This window comes from Sarcophilus harrisii, chromosome 2 (assembly GCF_902635505.1).
Source record: "Sarcophilus harrisii chromosome 2, mSarHar1.11, whole genome shotgun sequence".
Taxonomy (NCBI): domain Eukaryota; kingdom Metazoa; phylum Chordata; class Mammalia; order Dasyuromorphia; family Dasyuridae; genus Sarcophilus; species Sarcophilus harrisii.
The window spans coordinates 233,544,400-233,559,792 of record NC_045427.1 but is presented as its reverse complement, the minus strand read 5'-3'; the positions used below and the strand labels follow the sequence as shown (position 1 = coordinate 233,559,792).

Below are 15,393 nucleotides of genomic sequence, written 5' to 3'. Positions count from 1 at the left end.
CATTTCTTATAGAACAATAATATTCCATAACATTCATATACCATAACTTATTCAGCCATTCTCCAACTGATGGACATCCATTCAGTTTCCAGCTTCTAGCCACTACAAAAAGGGTTGCCACAAATATTTTTGCACATGTGTCTTTTTCTTTTTTTTAAGATCTCTTTGGGATACAGACCCAGTAGAAACACTACTGATCAAAAGGTATGCACAGTTTGATAGCCCTTGGGGCACAGTTCCAAATTGCTTTCCAGAATGGTGGAATCAGTTCACAACTCTACCAACAATGTTAGTGTCCCAGTTTTCCCACATCCCTTCCAACATTATCATTATCTTTTCCTGTCATCTTAGCCAGACTGAGAAATGTATAGTAATATCTCAGAGTTGTCTTAATTTTCACTTTTCTAATCAATAGTGATTTAGAGCATTTTTTCATATGACTAGAAATGGTTTTAATTTCTTCAGAAGATGTCATTTTCTGTCCCAAATCTATTGGTATTATCTTGGATCACTGCATTATTGAGGATCATTTTGTCTCTCCTGTTCTCCTTATTTGTATATTTGGTCTTACTTCCCTTCCCTACCCAATTAGATTGGAAGCTCCTTGAGAACAGGAGTGTGGCAATATATTTTTTTCCAGTATCTATAACATTGAATACATTTAAGTAGATAATCAACTCATATTTGTTGAGTTGAAATTCAGTTCACTTCTTTTTTTAATATAATATTTTATTTTTCCAAATACATGCAAAGATAGTTTTCAATATTTACCTTTGTAAAACCTTGTGTTCCAAATTTTTCTCTTTCTCCCCTCCCTCCCCAAGATAGCAAATATTTTGATATAGGTTAAACGTGTACAATTCTTCTATTCATATTTCCAGATTTATCATGCTGTACAAGAAAAATCAGATCAAAATGGAAAACATGAGAAAGAAAAAAAAAACCAATTACAGTTTGATCCACATTCAGTCTCCATAGTCTTCTCTTTCTCTGGATGCAGATGGCACTTTTCATCCCAAGTCTATTAGAATTGTTTTGGATTACCTCATTGTTGAAAAGAGCCAACTCCATTGCAGTGGATCACCACCTAATCTTGCTGTTACTGTGTTACTGTATACTATGTTCTTTTAGTTCTGTTCACTTCACTTAACATCAGTTCATGTCTTTTCTGAAATCAGCCTGCTCATCATTTCTTATAAAACAATAATATTCCATTACATTCATCTATCATAACTTATTCAACCATTTCCTGACTGATGAGCATCTTTATTTCACTTTTTAGGACCTCAGTTTCCTTACCTGTAAAGTAAGGAAGCTGAATTGTATTAAGGCTCCTTCCAATTCTACTTTCTAAAATTCTGTGATCTAGTAACTGACCATGTTTGAAGGATCTAAGTGCAGAGAAATTCATTACTAGAAATTTGGTCAGTAAGTAATGATTTTCCCTCTCCCCACCCTCATGGCAATTAAATTTACATGGAAGTCTCTATTAGCACAAATAATGGTCTAAATAAGTGGTCTCATTATTTGAATTACACTGCATGTTTCTATTGGGTTGGAATCCATGATCATACTTTGTTTGATTGTAACTCTGAATTGTGTAAATTCAAATACATAGGACCATTTATTTCACAGGATTCACTGTTTTTTACACACACACACACATACACACACACACACACACACACACACACACATATCTATCTGCATTTTAAATATGGGGAGTTGATGTTCTGTATCTGAGAAAGGATTACCCACCCACATGAAATCACAGATCTTTTGAAGTACATTTTAACACATGTTTATTTTCTTTTTACCCAGATGCTCCACACTTGTAGGAGCTCCTGGTACTCTTTCAAGGTCTCCTTAAACTCTGAGATCCTACAATTCACTGCACTCAGCTCAATCCTGCCAGGCTGTTTCTTTCTATTGAATTGGGAGTCAAGAGATCTGAATTCCAATTCATCTCTAATACCCACTAATTGTGTGACCTTGAGCAAGTTATTTAACTCAGCCTCAGTTTCCTCATTTGTAAGCTGGGGATAATCATACCTATATAATCTTACTTAGAGAGTTATTGTGAGGAAATCTCTAGTGTTCTATAAATGTGAGCTATTAGATTTGCCATCTTAAGCAATACTATCATAGTCATTCATCCAAAAGGCATTTATTGAGGGCCTACTGTGATTGCTAGGAAATGTTTGGGGAATGATGCATAGAAGACAACTAACTACCACCTCAGTCCCGATGGACCTGAGAGATAAGTCAAATTGAGGGTTGTGGTGTTTAGAAGGGGATCTTATCTATACAAAAGTCTTAGATAATAACCCATGAGTTCATTAACTCTGAAGCTTGCATTAGAAAGGATGGCATGCCTAAGAAAATAGCTAGTTGACCAGCTGCTTTCCTAGGAAGCAGAGATAGGAGAGACAGTTTGTCAGAAATATAGTAAAACAAGTTTGCTTATAGTGGAAAGTACATTGGAAATTGGAGTTTTATTCCTTTTTCTACCACTCTGAGCAAGCACTTAACCTCTCAGTTTCCCTTCTATTGATGAGACTAAGAATACCTGTCCTCCCTAACTGGATTGGTGTGAGAGTTGTGGTTCACAATTAAAGCATGTGAAAGTACTTTGAAAAGCACAGGTATGGAGTCCTAATACTTCCAAGAGATATTTTCCTCTGTATTTAGTATTTTGGCCACTTAGAACAAGTGCTACGTGCATTCATAAAAGGGAGTAAAGTTTAAAATTATGCCCCAGGTGCCTACCTACTTCACCTTTAAATTAAATACCAATTAATTGCCCTCTGTTGGTAATGACCTTCCTTCCCTTAGACTTTAATCTTTTCATTCTGGATTTCTCTAATACACTTAAGTAATATTGTATATTTAGCCATCTCCACAAAGGCTTTATCCTCCCCAGTTTGACTCCTTTTGCAGGGAACTTATATTCTCTCAAATTCCTTATAGCTACCAGTGGCCAGGGTACAGTGAAAATACCATAGGCATTCAGTAAATCTTGTCTTGTATTGCTCCTATTGTCCAGGCCCCTGCTTCAGCTAAGCGATCAGTAATCACCTTTGGCCTTTCCAAAGAGAAGCCTATTGGATAGAACCTCCTTATCCCGGAAAGGAAAGACCACAGAAATGTCAGTTTCAACCTACTTTTACTGCTTTTCTGCTACCCGTATGTGCATCTACCCATTTGGGATAATAACCCATGGCCAGAGTACTAACTAGAAAGAAAGATCTCACATCAAGGGGTTTGCCTGTTGCTGAAGTGGGGGGCAGAGACCACAAAGAACCACAAAGGGAAATCACTTCGACTCCCCCACCACCTGTTGGACCTTTGAAGCTCCATCTCCTAGCAGGAAGGAGAAGTGATAATTAATTTGCTTTGTTAGGTCCTTTATCCTCTACCTCTCCTGACCTTGGGCTAAATATCTATGTAGGTCAGGGAATATTATAAGTAAAAACAAAAAACAAACAAACAAACAACCCCCCCCCCCCACCAAAAACCCCTCAAAAAACAAACCAAACAACAACAGCAACAAAAACACAAAAGGCAACTACCCTTCTTGAAATGCTTCTCTGGGATCCTCCCCTGGCACTAATGGCAGCAGCTGGTGGGTGGGTGGGGCAGAAGGGTGTCGTTGCTGGCAGCTTTCCGGCCCAGAATGTTTCTTCCCTTGGGCGGGAGTGGAAAGTGTGTGTGGTGGTGGTGCTGGTGGTAGTGCTGGTAGTAGTGCTAGCGGTGGTGGGAGGCCAAAGGGATCCCCCTTCTATGAAAAACAGTTTGGGAGGGGAGGGTGGTCAAATGGAGATAGTAGGCTCAGGTGGGGGCACAGTTATATTCCTGCCCCTTTTCCTTTCTTTACAACTATTGTTAGTAAGTTCTGAAAGGCTCCAGGCATAGTTTGAAAACAGCTTCTAAACCACTTAGGTTAATTTAACTGCTTGTGAAGAGCCCACCCTGCTTTGAGCCCGAAGCGTCCCAAACATCTTGAAAAGAAACCCGGTGAGCCCTGGGTCATAACATGATTTTGTTCATTAAGCAGTTTAGAGTCTGTCTCTCTGTGCGAGTGTGTGTGTGTGTGTGTGTGTGTGTGAGAGAGAGAGAGAGAGAGAGAGAGAGAGAGAGAGAAGAAAAAAGAGAGAGAAGAGAGAAAGAAAAAAGGAGAGATAAAAGTAGGGAGGGAGGCAGAGAAGAAGAGAGAGAAAAGGAAAGAGAGAAAGCAAAAGAGAGAAAGAGAGAGGAGAGAGAGAGAGAGAGAGAGAGAGAGAGAGGAGAGAGAGAGAGAGAGAGAGAGAGAGCGAGAGCTCTGAGTTTTACTGGCTGCTCCTCCCACTAGATACAACCTCCCGCTGCCTCTGTCTGCAAAGCAACATTCAAACACCACTTTGAGACTTGGTGTGTGTGAGAAGTGGAGAGAGCAGAGCTGAGCTGAGGCACCCCCCCCCCCAAAAAAAAAAAAAAGAGTTTTGAGCAAAAAACAGTCCGCTGGGGAGATTCATTTCTGTCGTCTGCCTTCTTTATGTGGATCTTACAATCTGAGGAAGAACAAAAGCAATATTGAAAAAGTTAGCCATGAGAAATGCCTTGCAGTGGCTATCTGGGGAAATTGTGTAGCAAGTGACCAGGGCTCTGAGGCAGCCTCTTTTCCCCTCTTGCCTCCAAACTTTAACTGTATTTAATGGTCAAGTATTTATTTGGATCCCCAGGCTAGTCCAGTTGCTTTTTTTTCTCCCCTGCCTGGGGAGCTCTGTGAAGCAGGAGAGATGCATGTGGTGTGGCTCAAGCCGGGACCCCCCAGCTTCCTGGTCCTGTGGACTCCCATCTTCCTTCTGCTGCGCTCCATCCTGGCCGACTTCACCCTGGATAATGAGGTGCACTCCAGCTTCATCCACAGGAGGCTCCGCAGCCAAGAGCGCCGGGAGATGCAACGAGAAATCCTCTCCATCCTGGGTTTGCCCCACCGGCCCAGGCCCCACCTCCATGGCAAACAGAACTCAGCCCCCATGTTCATGCTGGATCTCTACAATGCCATGTCAGTGGAAGAGGAGGTCGGCGGAGAGGAAGGCCAGGGCTTCTCTTACCCTTACAAGCCCATCTTCAGCACCCAGGGTCCTCCGCTAGCCAGTTTGCAGGACAGTAACTTTCTAACTGATGCGGATATGGTCATGAGCTTCGTCAATCTGGGTGAGTGGGGTCAATGGAATTTGCTTTCCCCCTACAAGGTGGCACAGAGGGTATGGTGCTCCAAGGTGTCCCTATGGGAAAAATGATGGGGAGGAGGCTGTTAAATGGGCAAAGGAGATCCCCACTCTCCTTTGTGGAGTTAAGAAAGCGAACTGAAAAGGGGATTTGCGTTTTTGGTGGAAATAGCAAGGATTGGCGATAGAAAGGGCTCATAACTTTATTCTATCAGATCGGAAGAAAGTAGACTTTCTTCCTGAGATCGCTTTGAAGTGGCTCAATTTCTCTTTGCTATAATGAAGTCATACGCCTTTAACTGTCTAGAGTTCCCCCTGTTCCCCACACCCTCTCACCAGACACCTTTCTTCCCACCTGAATTCCTCCTCCTTCCCAAAACAGAAAGCGGATGTTTTTCTTTGCCGGGTCTAAGGCGAACGTGGACTGGGAACGTTCCCAGGTAGGGAAACCCAGCGTGTGTGTGTGTGTGTGTGTGTGTGTGTGTGTGTGTGTGTGTACGTACATACAGGGAAGGTCTTCTGAAGTCTTTCTGTCTTTGCTGGTTGCTGCACCTCTTGGGAAGATGTAAAACCGGGAGAGGCAAAGAGCAAGTGAGATTCGGCACAGTTCAAAGCATCAGGCTTTGAGTCATGTGAATGCTCCCAGCTAAGGCAACTGCAAATGGACAGATCCCAGTGGATTGGGGGAAGCTGCCTTAACCAGATTTAAAGGGCCAAGCTTCTGTTAACCTGTTTTCCTAATCTCTCTCTCTCTCTCTCTCTCTCTCTCTCTCTCTCTCTCTCTCTCTCTCTCTCTCCCTCTCTCCCTCTCTCCCCCCTTCTCTTATCTCTCTCCCTCTCTCCCCCCCCCTTCTCTTATCTCTCTCCCCCCACCTCCAACCTCTTCCGTGATTAAATTCTGACCATTTAACATAATAACATACTCTCCTAGTCAGACTTCTGTGAAGGAAGTTCTCTCTACTACCTTGTAAAGTTGTACCTGACCTTTCGTTTGGCTTCCTTGCGCCCCTTTAACTGAGCTCCCTCTGGCAGATGGATTTTGTTTGCTTTCTGACAGCAATGCCCCTTCTTGAGTCAGCCAAGTTTGAGTGAAAACATTGCCATTGCAAGCATTCTATTTAAAATATATAATGATAGGTCCCTGGCTTACTGAATCCATTTTAAGCATTTATCACGTGTGGCTCACAAACCACCAAACATAGAGATTGGGTGTCTCCAAATCTCGGAACTGAATCTGGAGGGTAGTTTAGGGAATGGGCCCCACATTCAGACTACACCAGGCATCCACAATGGCAGGAAGGTTTGGGGGCTTGGAGAGATGCCATGGCATGTGTGTATATGTGTGTGTGTGTGTGTGTGTGTGTGTGAGAGAGAGACAGACAGACAGACACAGACAGACAGACATAAAGACAGAGACAGAAAAAGCAAGTTCAGAGAGACAGCTGTCCATCCTTTTTCTTAGCCTTTGTGGGGGGGGGGGGGGAGCCATCTACTGGGAGGACCTTGGAAAGGTGGGATCTGTAATCTTCCTAGAGCCTTTATTTCTCAAAACTCACATCTCTGAGCTTCTCATCTTTTGGCAAAAATAATAATATAATTCAACTTGAAATATTGGCATTTATCAAATATTAAGGTTTTTAAAAAGTGTTTCACTTTCTCACCCAAACAATTCATAAAATCCTATGAAGTAGGAAATGAAAAGTTACTTGTCCAGGATCACATATGAATCAGATCCTATATATGAATCCAGAGTCTCCTGATGCCCAAGTTAAGGGCTCTTGCCTCTATACTTTCCTATTGGGTTCTTTTTTTCCCCCTCTTCTTTTTCTTTTTCTTCCTCCTCTTTTTTTTTCTTCTCTTCTCTTCCTCCTCTTCTTCCACCTGTAGATCTTTCTCTCTCCTCTCCCCCTCCCATTTCATCATATTCAACTAGACTATTCTCTCAAACCAGACATTTTAGATGCAAAGTGTAGAGTTGGTATTCAAATATTTGGTTTCTGAGATAACATTATTATCAGAGTTTCTGTTTTCTGTGACTTTCATTTTACATGTGTAAGCTACTACCATAGCACAGAGAAAACTGGAACAAATGACTTATGTGTATATTTGAAATAATAATACTAAATCCATACAAACCCATCTAACCCAAAAGAGGAGGAAGGGTAAATGTTAACTTCTTAGATTTTAGGGAGGCAGCTAGATTTAATGGAAAGATTGTGTGATTTGTAGTCAAGACACTTGGGTTCATATCCCCAGCTCTGATATTTACTATGTCTTCCTGGGTATGGCCATTTAACCTCTCTCCTCCTCAGTTTACACATCTGTAAAATGGGAACGTAATATTTAACTTATTGGGATTGTGAGAAAACGTTTTGTAATCTGTATGGACCTTCTGTGTGAGCTTTTATTAAAAGCTTAGTTTCCAGGGAACTTTGAAAAATGTATTCTCATTTCCTCCCCACCCCCAAATCAATTGAGCTTCTTAAATTAGACTATATTTTTTTCTCCTTTAAACTTGCCCTGGGAATAAGAATACCTGGCTATTCCCCTTCATCTCGTTGTATAATGCACTGTATTAATTATTGCCCTTGGTAGGGTGGGAAGGGGGAGTAAAGAAAGGGAGAAAAGAGTACAGTGTGGAAGTCTTCAAAGAGTGCGCCAAGTAAAGCAGAGAAGTCGAAGCTCTATATTAAAATCCTGACTTAGTCCATTAAGGAGATATTTGTTCAACCCTGACTGGCTTTTGTAGTCAACTCTGAAAGCATGAAAGTGTCCTCCATGGAGAAGGCTCCATTATATTGAATTACTGTCAGCGTGGTCAGTCATTAGTTACTGGGCAGGCCAGCTCCAATCGTCTCTTATAGACAGGTGGAATGATTGCTAACAAGGCACTTTTGAGAGGTTTATCTGTGCTGTTTTGTTCCCTTGTCATGGGTGCATGCCGGGACAAGCTTAAAAAGGACACAGATCCCAGTGGCTTTCCTCCTCACTGTGTGCACACCTTTCAACCCGTTATACTCACGCTGCTTTCATCTTTAAAGGACAAAGACTGACTTGTTTGTGGACGTCCTAATGAATTAGACCAGCTACCAGCTAGAATACACATTCAAACGCTCCTGCCTCCAATGTGTGTAGTTTTCTGGTACTTCAAGGGCAAATTAGAAGAGTTATTGTGGGGGTAGAGTTTTTTTTTTTTTTTTAAGATGAATGAATGGTTAGATGTAGTTTGTATTAAACCTTATCCCAGTTTACTAAAAGGGACAATTCCCACAGATTATTGTCTTTCAAAGCTAAGATTTTGTTTCTGCTCAGAACCAGAAAATAATACAAATATTGTGCGCCTAAAGAAAAATACTCCTCTCTCTGTAGTGGGGACACAATTATTGTATCCCTGTCCTATCTTTGTGCTGATGGCATTCTAAACTTTCCTATAAGTTGCTACTCTTTGGAATAAGAAGGTAGTATACATGAGAGGGATAAAATATGGCATATAATAGAAGGGGCAAAATTTTCAGAAAGCCAGAAGTAATGGAAATGAAAGTTTCAGAAGTAGCCTTCCAACAAAGAGCAGCCTCTACAATAAAGCAGAATGTAATGTTAGACAGTTAATTCACGTTCAGATTTTAATGGGCCTGGATATTTGAGTTCAATAGCAAGATTTGTAAACTGGTTTGGATTAACAAGCCCCTGACTTCTCTGTGTAGATTAATTTTGGAATTCAAAACAGGCTACTCACTAGAAAACAGTCCCAGGGCAATGCATGGTTTCTTAACTGAATCCAATTGGAAATCCATCCCACTTTTCATATGGAAAGTCAGGCCACTTCATAATTCTTCTGAGGAACCCCAGGCGTCAGGGATGTGCTATTAGTGTTTATTCCCGGGTGCAGGTTATAAAGGAAGTAAATAGTTTCATCTTTGAAGTGAAAAGAGAAAGCTGAAAATTAGTCCTCCTTGGAATCTACACATAAGAGTAGTTTTTGTTAATATAAATCAAGAAACCTGAAGAGCCTCTAAGTTTTTTTTTTATTATTATTATTTTATTTTATACCATCTGGCTATCCTTTTTGTTGACAAGTGTTTGGCATAAGGAACTATCCTTTTGCCCTTTAATAACAGGCCCTACCACTGTAGGGTATTAGAAAAAGATTCTGTAACAGTTTAAAAATTTCCTTCAGGGAATACTTTATAAAGTGAGCATGGGCTACAGGCATCTGCAGCTGTAACCTGGCTTGTGTTAAAATTTGGAAGGGGCTGCTCTACATTCCAGCACACTACAGGCCTTCATTGGTGTGTAGCCAAAGGTTAATATAGATGTCACACAGTTTTTCTGTGGAGAGCCTTAGATATAAGAGTGCACATACAGCTGTGTTTTTAGTAACCCTTTCATAATCACTTCTTTTAAACCTCATTTTCCTCTTCTATAAATCAAAGATTTTTTTTTTTTTTTTGGAGAATATTTGACCTGGATTTGAACTTATTTGATCTTCCCTGTACTTCCCACTTGAAACAAAGCAGATTAAATCTTGGCCCTCAGTGCCAGTGTAGAATCCCATGATTCAGTCCATACTTTAGGCCTAGTGGTCAATTTTTTTTTTTTTTCAGTAAAAAAGGTGAGACAGGAACAACAACAAATGCAAACAAGGATTCAATGCAAACAGAATCAAAAATATATAAAGAAAGACAGAATTTTTAAAGATAAATTATTCTTTTGTAGACACCCAAATTCATCTTGATACATAGTTCATATAATATTTACATAGTTTACAGCCCTATCAGAATTCCTCTTGTCTGAAAAGAAATGATCACATAGCCAAGAAACTAAATTGCTAGAGAGACGACTGAGGATTGAATTCTGGGGAAACCACTGTCTCAGTTGATTACCATTTAGTGTGAATATCATTCTCTAAGGCTATGCTTGGTCCACTGCATGATGTGAATGTCTTGAACCTTTCTCATCTCAGCTGGGTTGGACAGTCAGTCAGGGTTATTTACCACAAGAAGCTGGACTCATTAATTTCTTAAAGATAAACTAGTAAGGCCTCTTACTGTTGACAGACTCCTTTTTGGCAGGATACTGCTGTGTTTTACCTTAATACATTTTGGCAGTGTCACTGGGGTTAAGGCTGACACAAGGATGCGTGCATCCTGTCATGTTATCGTCAGAAGGAATGCAGGGATTAGGCTTAAAAGTGGTGGTGGGTGAGTGGTGCAGCTGTGTACACTTATTATAAAAGATTTAAGTCCCACTGGTAAAATCAATATATTAAATTGCAAGACCCTCTGTTTTTAATTAGTTTAAATCAAATATGTTGTTAGTACCATTATGCCTTCCTCTTCTCCCAGTGAGTGAGGAAATGCCAATATTTACATAGAAACTGTTAATTTGCGGTGAAAATGATAACACATTTAGCTTTACACATCCAAATTGCTCTAACTTGATAAATACCAGAGCAATGCCGAGTTGACACATGAAGTCATTTGAGCAAAGGCACAGTGAAAGGACATATATTAAAAATGGCAATCTAGAAAGAATATTATAAGATGCTGGGCATCTTCTAGAGAAGAAAGTAGGTTTGATTTTTTGAGGCTGTGCTACCTTCATAGGTCAAATCACCTATTTTAGAAATAGTGGAGTGGCCCTTAGCCTCTATGCACTGAGCCAGTATCAAAATTTTAATTGAGGTTCACGATTCATCCTTCTACCTTTCATTAAAAAATCATTTCTTTTAAAAATCACTAAAAAATTAGCATGCAGATGTTTTGAGTTGGATATGGGTTTCAGCTCCTACAGTAGACTGTATCCTTGCACTGAGTAAATCAAGGGCACAGTATTTTATTACTAGGCTTCAAATAGTTTTCTTTCCTAATCTTGAGACTGTTTATAGAGGAAGAGGTTTTCTTTTGCTGCAAATGATCCCCCAATGCAAAAACCATTGCCATCACCATACTGGCTGCTGATTATTAGCAGTCGAATCGATGGTGTTCAGCTGCAGTTGAATTCTGGTTCTTGGAGCAAATAGTATTTGACAAATAATATTTGACAAAAATGTGACTTGATATTTCTTAATACAAAACAGATATTTGGTATCGTTAACCTTCACTGATGAAAAATTGCCAGCATCAAAAGTGGACTAGCAATGGAAATAAACATTGGGTTCCCTTTCTCCCAATAGAAAAAAAAAAAACCCAGGAGTGTTTATGATTTTGAGGAATATTCCAAGTACATGAAGTTTGACACATACTTATGTAAAATTCAGACTAGCATGGTAGATTCTGTTCTTTCAGCATTTGTGTCAAACTACATGTTGAATGCAGTGGAAAGCCTTCACTGATCCAGATTGAGTGGATTGAATTAATGGCAACTCAGAGAGTACAAGTTTTAGTGTAATTGCTTTATTGTTTTGGAACCAAGATGCTTATAATCTGGTTCCTGTGCAAACATGTTTAACGTGTGTTAATGTGTTTCCAAACCAGACCCTCTCAGCAAAATTCTGCTTTTCATTAATTGACATCGGTAGCATGGTACAGTATTTCAAAGAGCTGGCCAAATATAAACTGTGTTTCCAATTTCCTTACTTTCCTGTGTTTGGAATGCCAATGTTAATTTGTTCCCGTGGAAGAGTGAGGGCTGCCAACCACAGTTTTATATAAATGGCTTTACAGTGCACAGCTCCCAGTGTTCAATGATGCTTAGGAATGTCCTAGACTTCTCGTGACACTTTTGTACCTAATGCTCTGTATAGACGAGGGATGCTGCTGGTGCTGGTGTGCCAGAGAAAAATATTCATCATTATCAGAGTGGGAGAGAGAAAAGAACACTGGAATTCTCTCCCATATAGCTGATATGACTATGAATTGGTCATTTTACTTCCCAAGGCTTCAGTTTTTTAATTTGTAACATAAGGATCATCATATTTGCAATGCCTTTTTCCTGGGATGTGAAGAGAATGCTTTGTAAACCTAGAAGAAACATTATATACATGTAGATTTCTTGTTATTTTATTTAGTTTTTCCACTGTTAAACTATGAGTTTTTATCACTGAATTTCCTTGACCAATTTAGATATTCTGTATAGCCTCTATATTCTCTTTCTTTTTATACGCTATGTGTACCGTAGGCTCTAATTGTTATTTGGTAGCTGTAGTTAGTTCTAATTTTCTGTTTTATTGGTAATTCAAAAGTTAGTTGTTTTTTTTTTTAATTACTTATTGGGATAATACTGTTATAAAGTTAGGTTAGGCTTTTTGGTTTTGAGAGCTAAACTCATGCCTAAAGGGTATCTGATGAGGAATGAATGAAGTGCCCTGTCCAGGACATATTGTCAACCTGACCTTTTAAAATCAGTCAGTCTTATTATATTTTAATTTGACCTTAGTAGGGGGCAGGGAGGGAGAGAAGTTTTCCTTTCTGGAAGACAATCAAAGTACAAATTGTCCTACCTTCGACTGAAGTTCTGTTAATGAATGCTTCTAGTTTGCCTATCACAACTTTCCCACTTTATTACAACAGGTGTGGGATCTACCCTCTGTACCAGTGTGATGCTATAACAACAAACAAAGTGTTGTTTTGGTTCACTGAATTTAGAAGTCTTCTGAGAGTAGAGAAGGTAAAAAGCGCCTAGCTAAGGAAAGGCACTTCAAATCATGTGCTATGTCACTCAAGTCTTCCCATAAATTACCTTCAGCTATTTCTAAACTGTTTGAAAAATTTAACCCAGTGAGTATTAAGTTTCCATCCATTTCTGGGCTCACGTGGTAGTCTTTAACATCTTTATCTTCCTGGAGTGGCTTTCAAGTTAGAACCTTTTGTTGTCTGGTTTAATTAAATTTGGCTGGGAATGAGAACTTTCACTGTTTCCAGAACCTAGGGCCTGCATATTCTTATTTTCACAATTTGATTTAAGTTTGGAGGGCAATTTAAATTCAATTTTGCCTTGATAAAAAGATTTCAGAATTTTGTAAGGTGGGACTTGGTATGGTGATCCTCAGATTTAGAGAACCAAAGGCCTTTCATCATTATACTCCTTAAAGTTAGTAGAGAAAGACCTTTTAATATAATTAAGTCATTTTGTACTTGACTCATGGGTACTTGACTTATGCCTGGGGGGTGTAAAATAAAGCCTTTGTTGGTCCATTTGTCTGAATTACAATTATAGACATTAGGGAACAGACATACAACACTATAGGGTCCTCTTGGTTCAGGAAAATATTGGTCACTTAATAAGGGGGACTGCTACAGCAAAAGGTTTCACAAGCAAAATGTATTCCCTTCCATTCTGTTTTGTATAACTGGTATATATTTAGGAATTTTTCCCTCTGTGGATAAGTAAAATCCTATTTTCATCAATTAAAGTACTTGTCTCACCCATGATATTTAAAAGACAACAGTGATTCTCTTCAGTTTTCTTTCTTTTTTTTTTTTTTTTTTTTTTTTTTTTGGTATCCAGTGAAAGAAACAGACATGTTAGATTGATCTTGGTTTTGAAGGTATCAGTAAACAATAAATGAGAGTCCCCTAATTTTCTAATATGATCTTAGGTGGCCCTTTTCAGTTTTGTGCTGTTTGAACTGACTGAAATTTTTGAATTTCAGTTGTTTTTCATGCCAGATACATGCTATCTAGCACACTTCATCCCTCTCAGGCACTTTTGGCACCAAAATTTTAGGCTATGTTAACTGTTTCCTGATTTTTTTTTTCTTTTTAGTTCATGATATACACTTGGGCATTTGCCAGTACACACAAGGGAAAATTGTCTTTTCTTCCTTTCTGGATATTGACATTCCCCCATCACATATGCCCTTCATGTGGTATATGGAGATATTATTAACATAGCAACAACTGAACATCAGCTTTGGGTTTTCCTGGTGGTAAGCATGGATTTGTATCAATCCATCTGCATTTTCTCATTTGGCGCCTTTTATGACAGAGGGCACATATTTGGAAGAAGGTTGCCTGGTATTAGAGGATGTCTGGCTGTGAAGAGATCAAGGCTTACTTTCTAATTTGCTGCTTTGTTGTTGATAATTTTAAAATTACAGCTTTTTATTATTTGATCTGATAATATTGCGTTCAATTCCTGTAGGGACTGAACCATGACCTTGGTCTTCATGTGCTAATAAACTGAACTAATATGTAGTTGTACAAGAGTCCCTTATTTCTATGCAGTTTTTTCCATAATCCTCCCATTTTGTCCTCTTATTTCACATTTATTTTCCACCTTAATTTGTGTCCAGTGCATCAAACTTAAAGTCAGTTAAAGAGATACTAAGAGACTAGGTGAGCAGATCTCTTCTGAGAGTGATATACTCATTAAAAAAAAAAAAAAAAACTGCATTAAATGCTCTAACAAAACAACCTGTGAAAATGATTTTTAAAATAGTTATTAACTTTCAAATTGTGCTTTATGTTTAATAACTATACCATGAGTTAGTTGTTATTGGTATAATATTCCTACTCTACAGATCAGGAAACTGAAGCCAAAAGAGAACATCAGACATGCTCATGGTCACATGGTTAGAAAGGTTAGAAGATGGGAATCTCCATTTGGAAGAAGGGAGAGAAATAATGAGTTTACACAATTCTAGAACTTTCAAAATCACTAGTATTGGGATTTAAAGAGCTAAACATGCTAATTGTTCTTTCTGACCTTTAAAGATTATAGATTAGTTTAACTAAGTAAATACTGGAATGATTTGGAAACTATAGCACTCTTCCACACTCTTTACTCCAGACTTCATCTTGGGAGTTAAGATGACCACTGGGTCCAAGAGATCAATGTGACAAGAGTGAAAGATGCTCCTTTTCTGGTAGAATTATAGATAGCCTTTGTGTTTCCACTAAACAAAAATCTTGGTAAAGCAACAATTTGGAGATTTTTGAATTACAGCAGCTATGGTTTGAAGGGAAAGAAAATATGTTTAGGAGTATTGTTTAGTATAAAGCACTATATTTGATATCAAGAAACTAGGATGGAATTCTGGGTTGTGACACTTATTAGCTAAGTGTCCATGAGAATGCCCTCTCAAATGGAAGTTTATCTCTCTGAACTTCATCTTTGTAAGGGGTGGGTAAGGATTTTTTAATCATTTTTTTTGCATGAACCTTATGAGGTCACTTTGTTCCCCACTCCTTCCTACAAAAATTCCTTTTTTCTCCCCTTAACTTGAAATTGAACATTC

At 39.0% G+C, this 15,393-nt stretch overlaps 1 protein-coding gene across 1 annotated transcript in view; it reads left to right on the top strand.

Annotated features, from left to right (window-relative positions):
* Positions 1-4,292: 4,292 nt before the first annotated feature.
* Positions 4,293-15,393, top strand: part of BMP7 (bone morphogenetic protein 7) — a 97,392-nt gene continuing 86,291 nt past the window's right edge. The window contains exon 1 of the mRNA XM_031951671.1: positions 4,293-5,199. Within this exon, the coding sequence (XP_031807531.1) occupies positions 4,779-5,199 (421 nt within the window). The 5' untranslated portion in view covers positions 4,293-4,778. The remainder of the gene's footprint in view (positions 5,200-15,393) is intronic.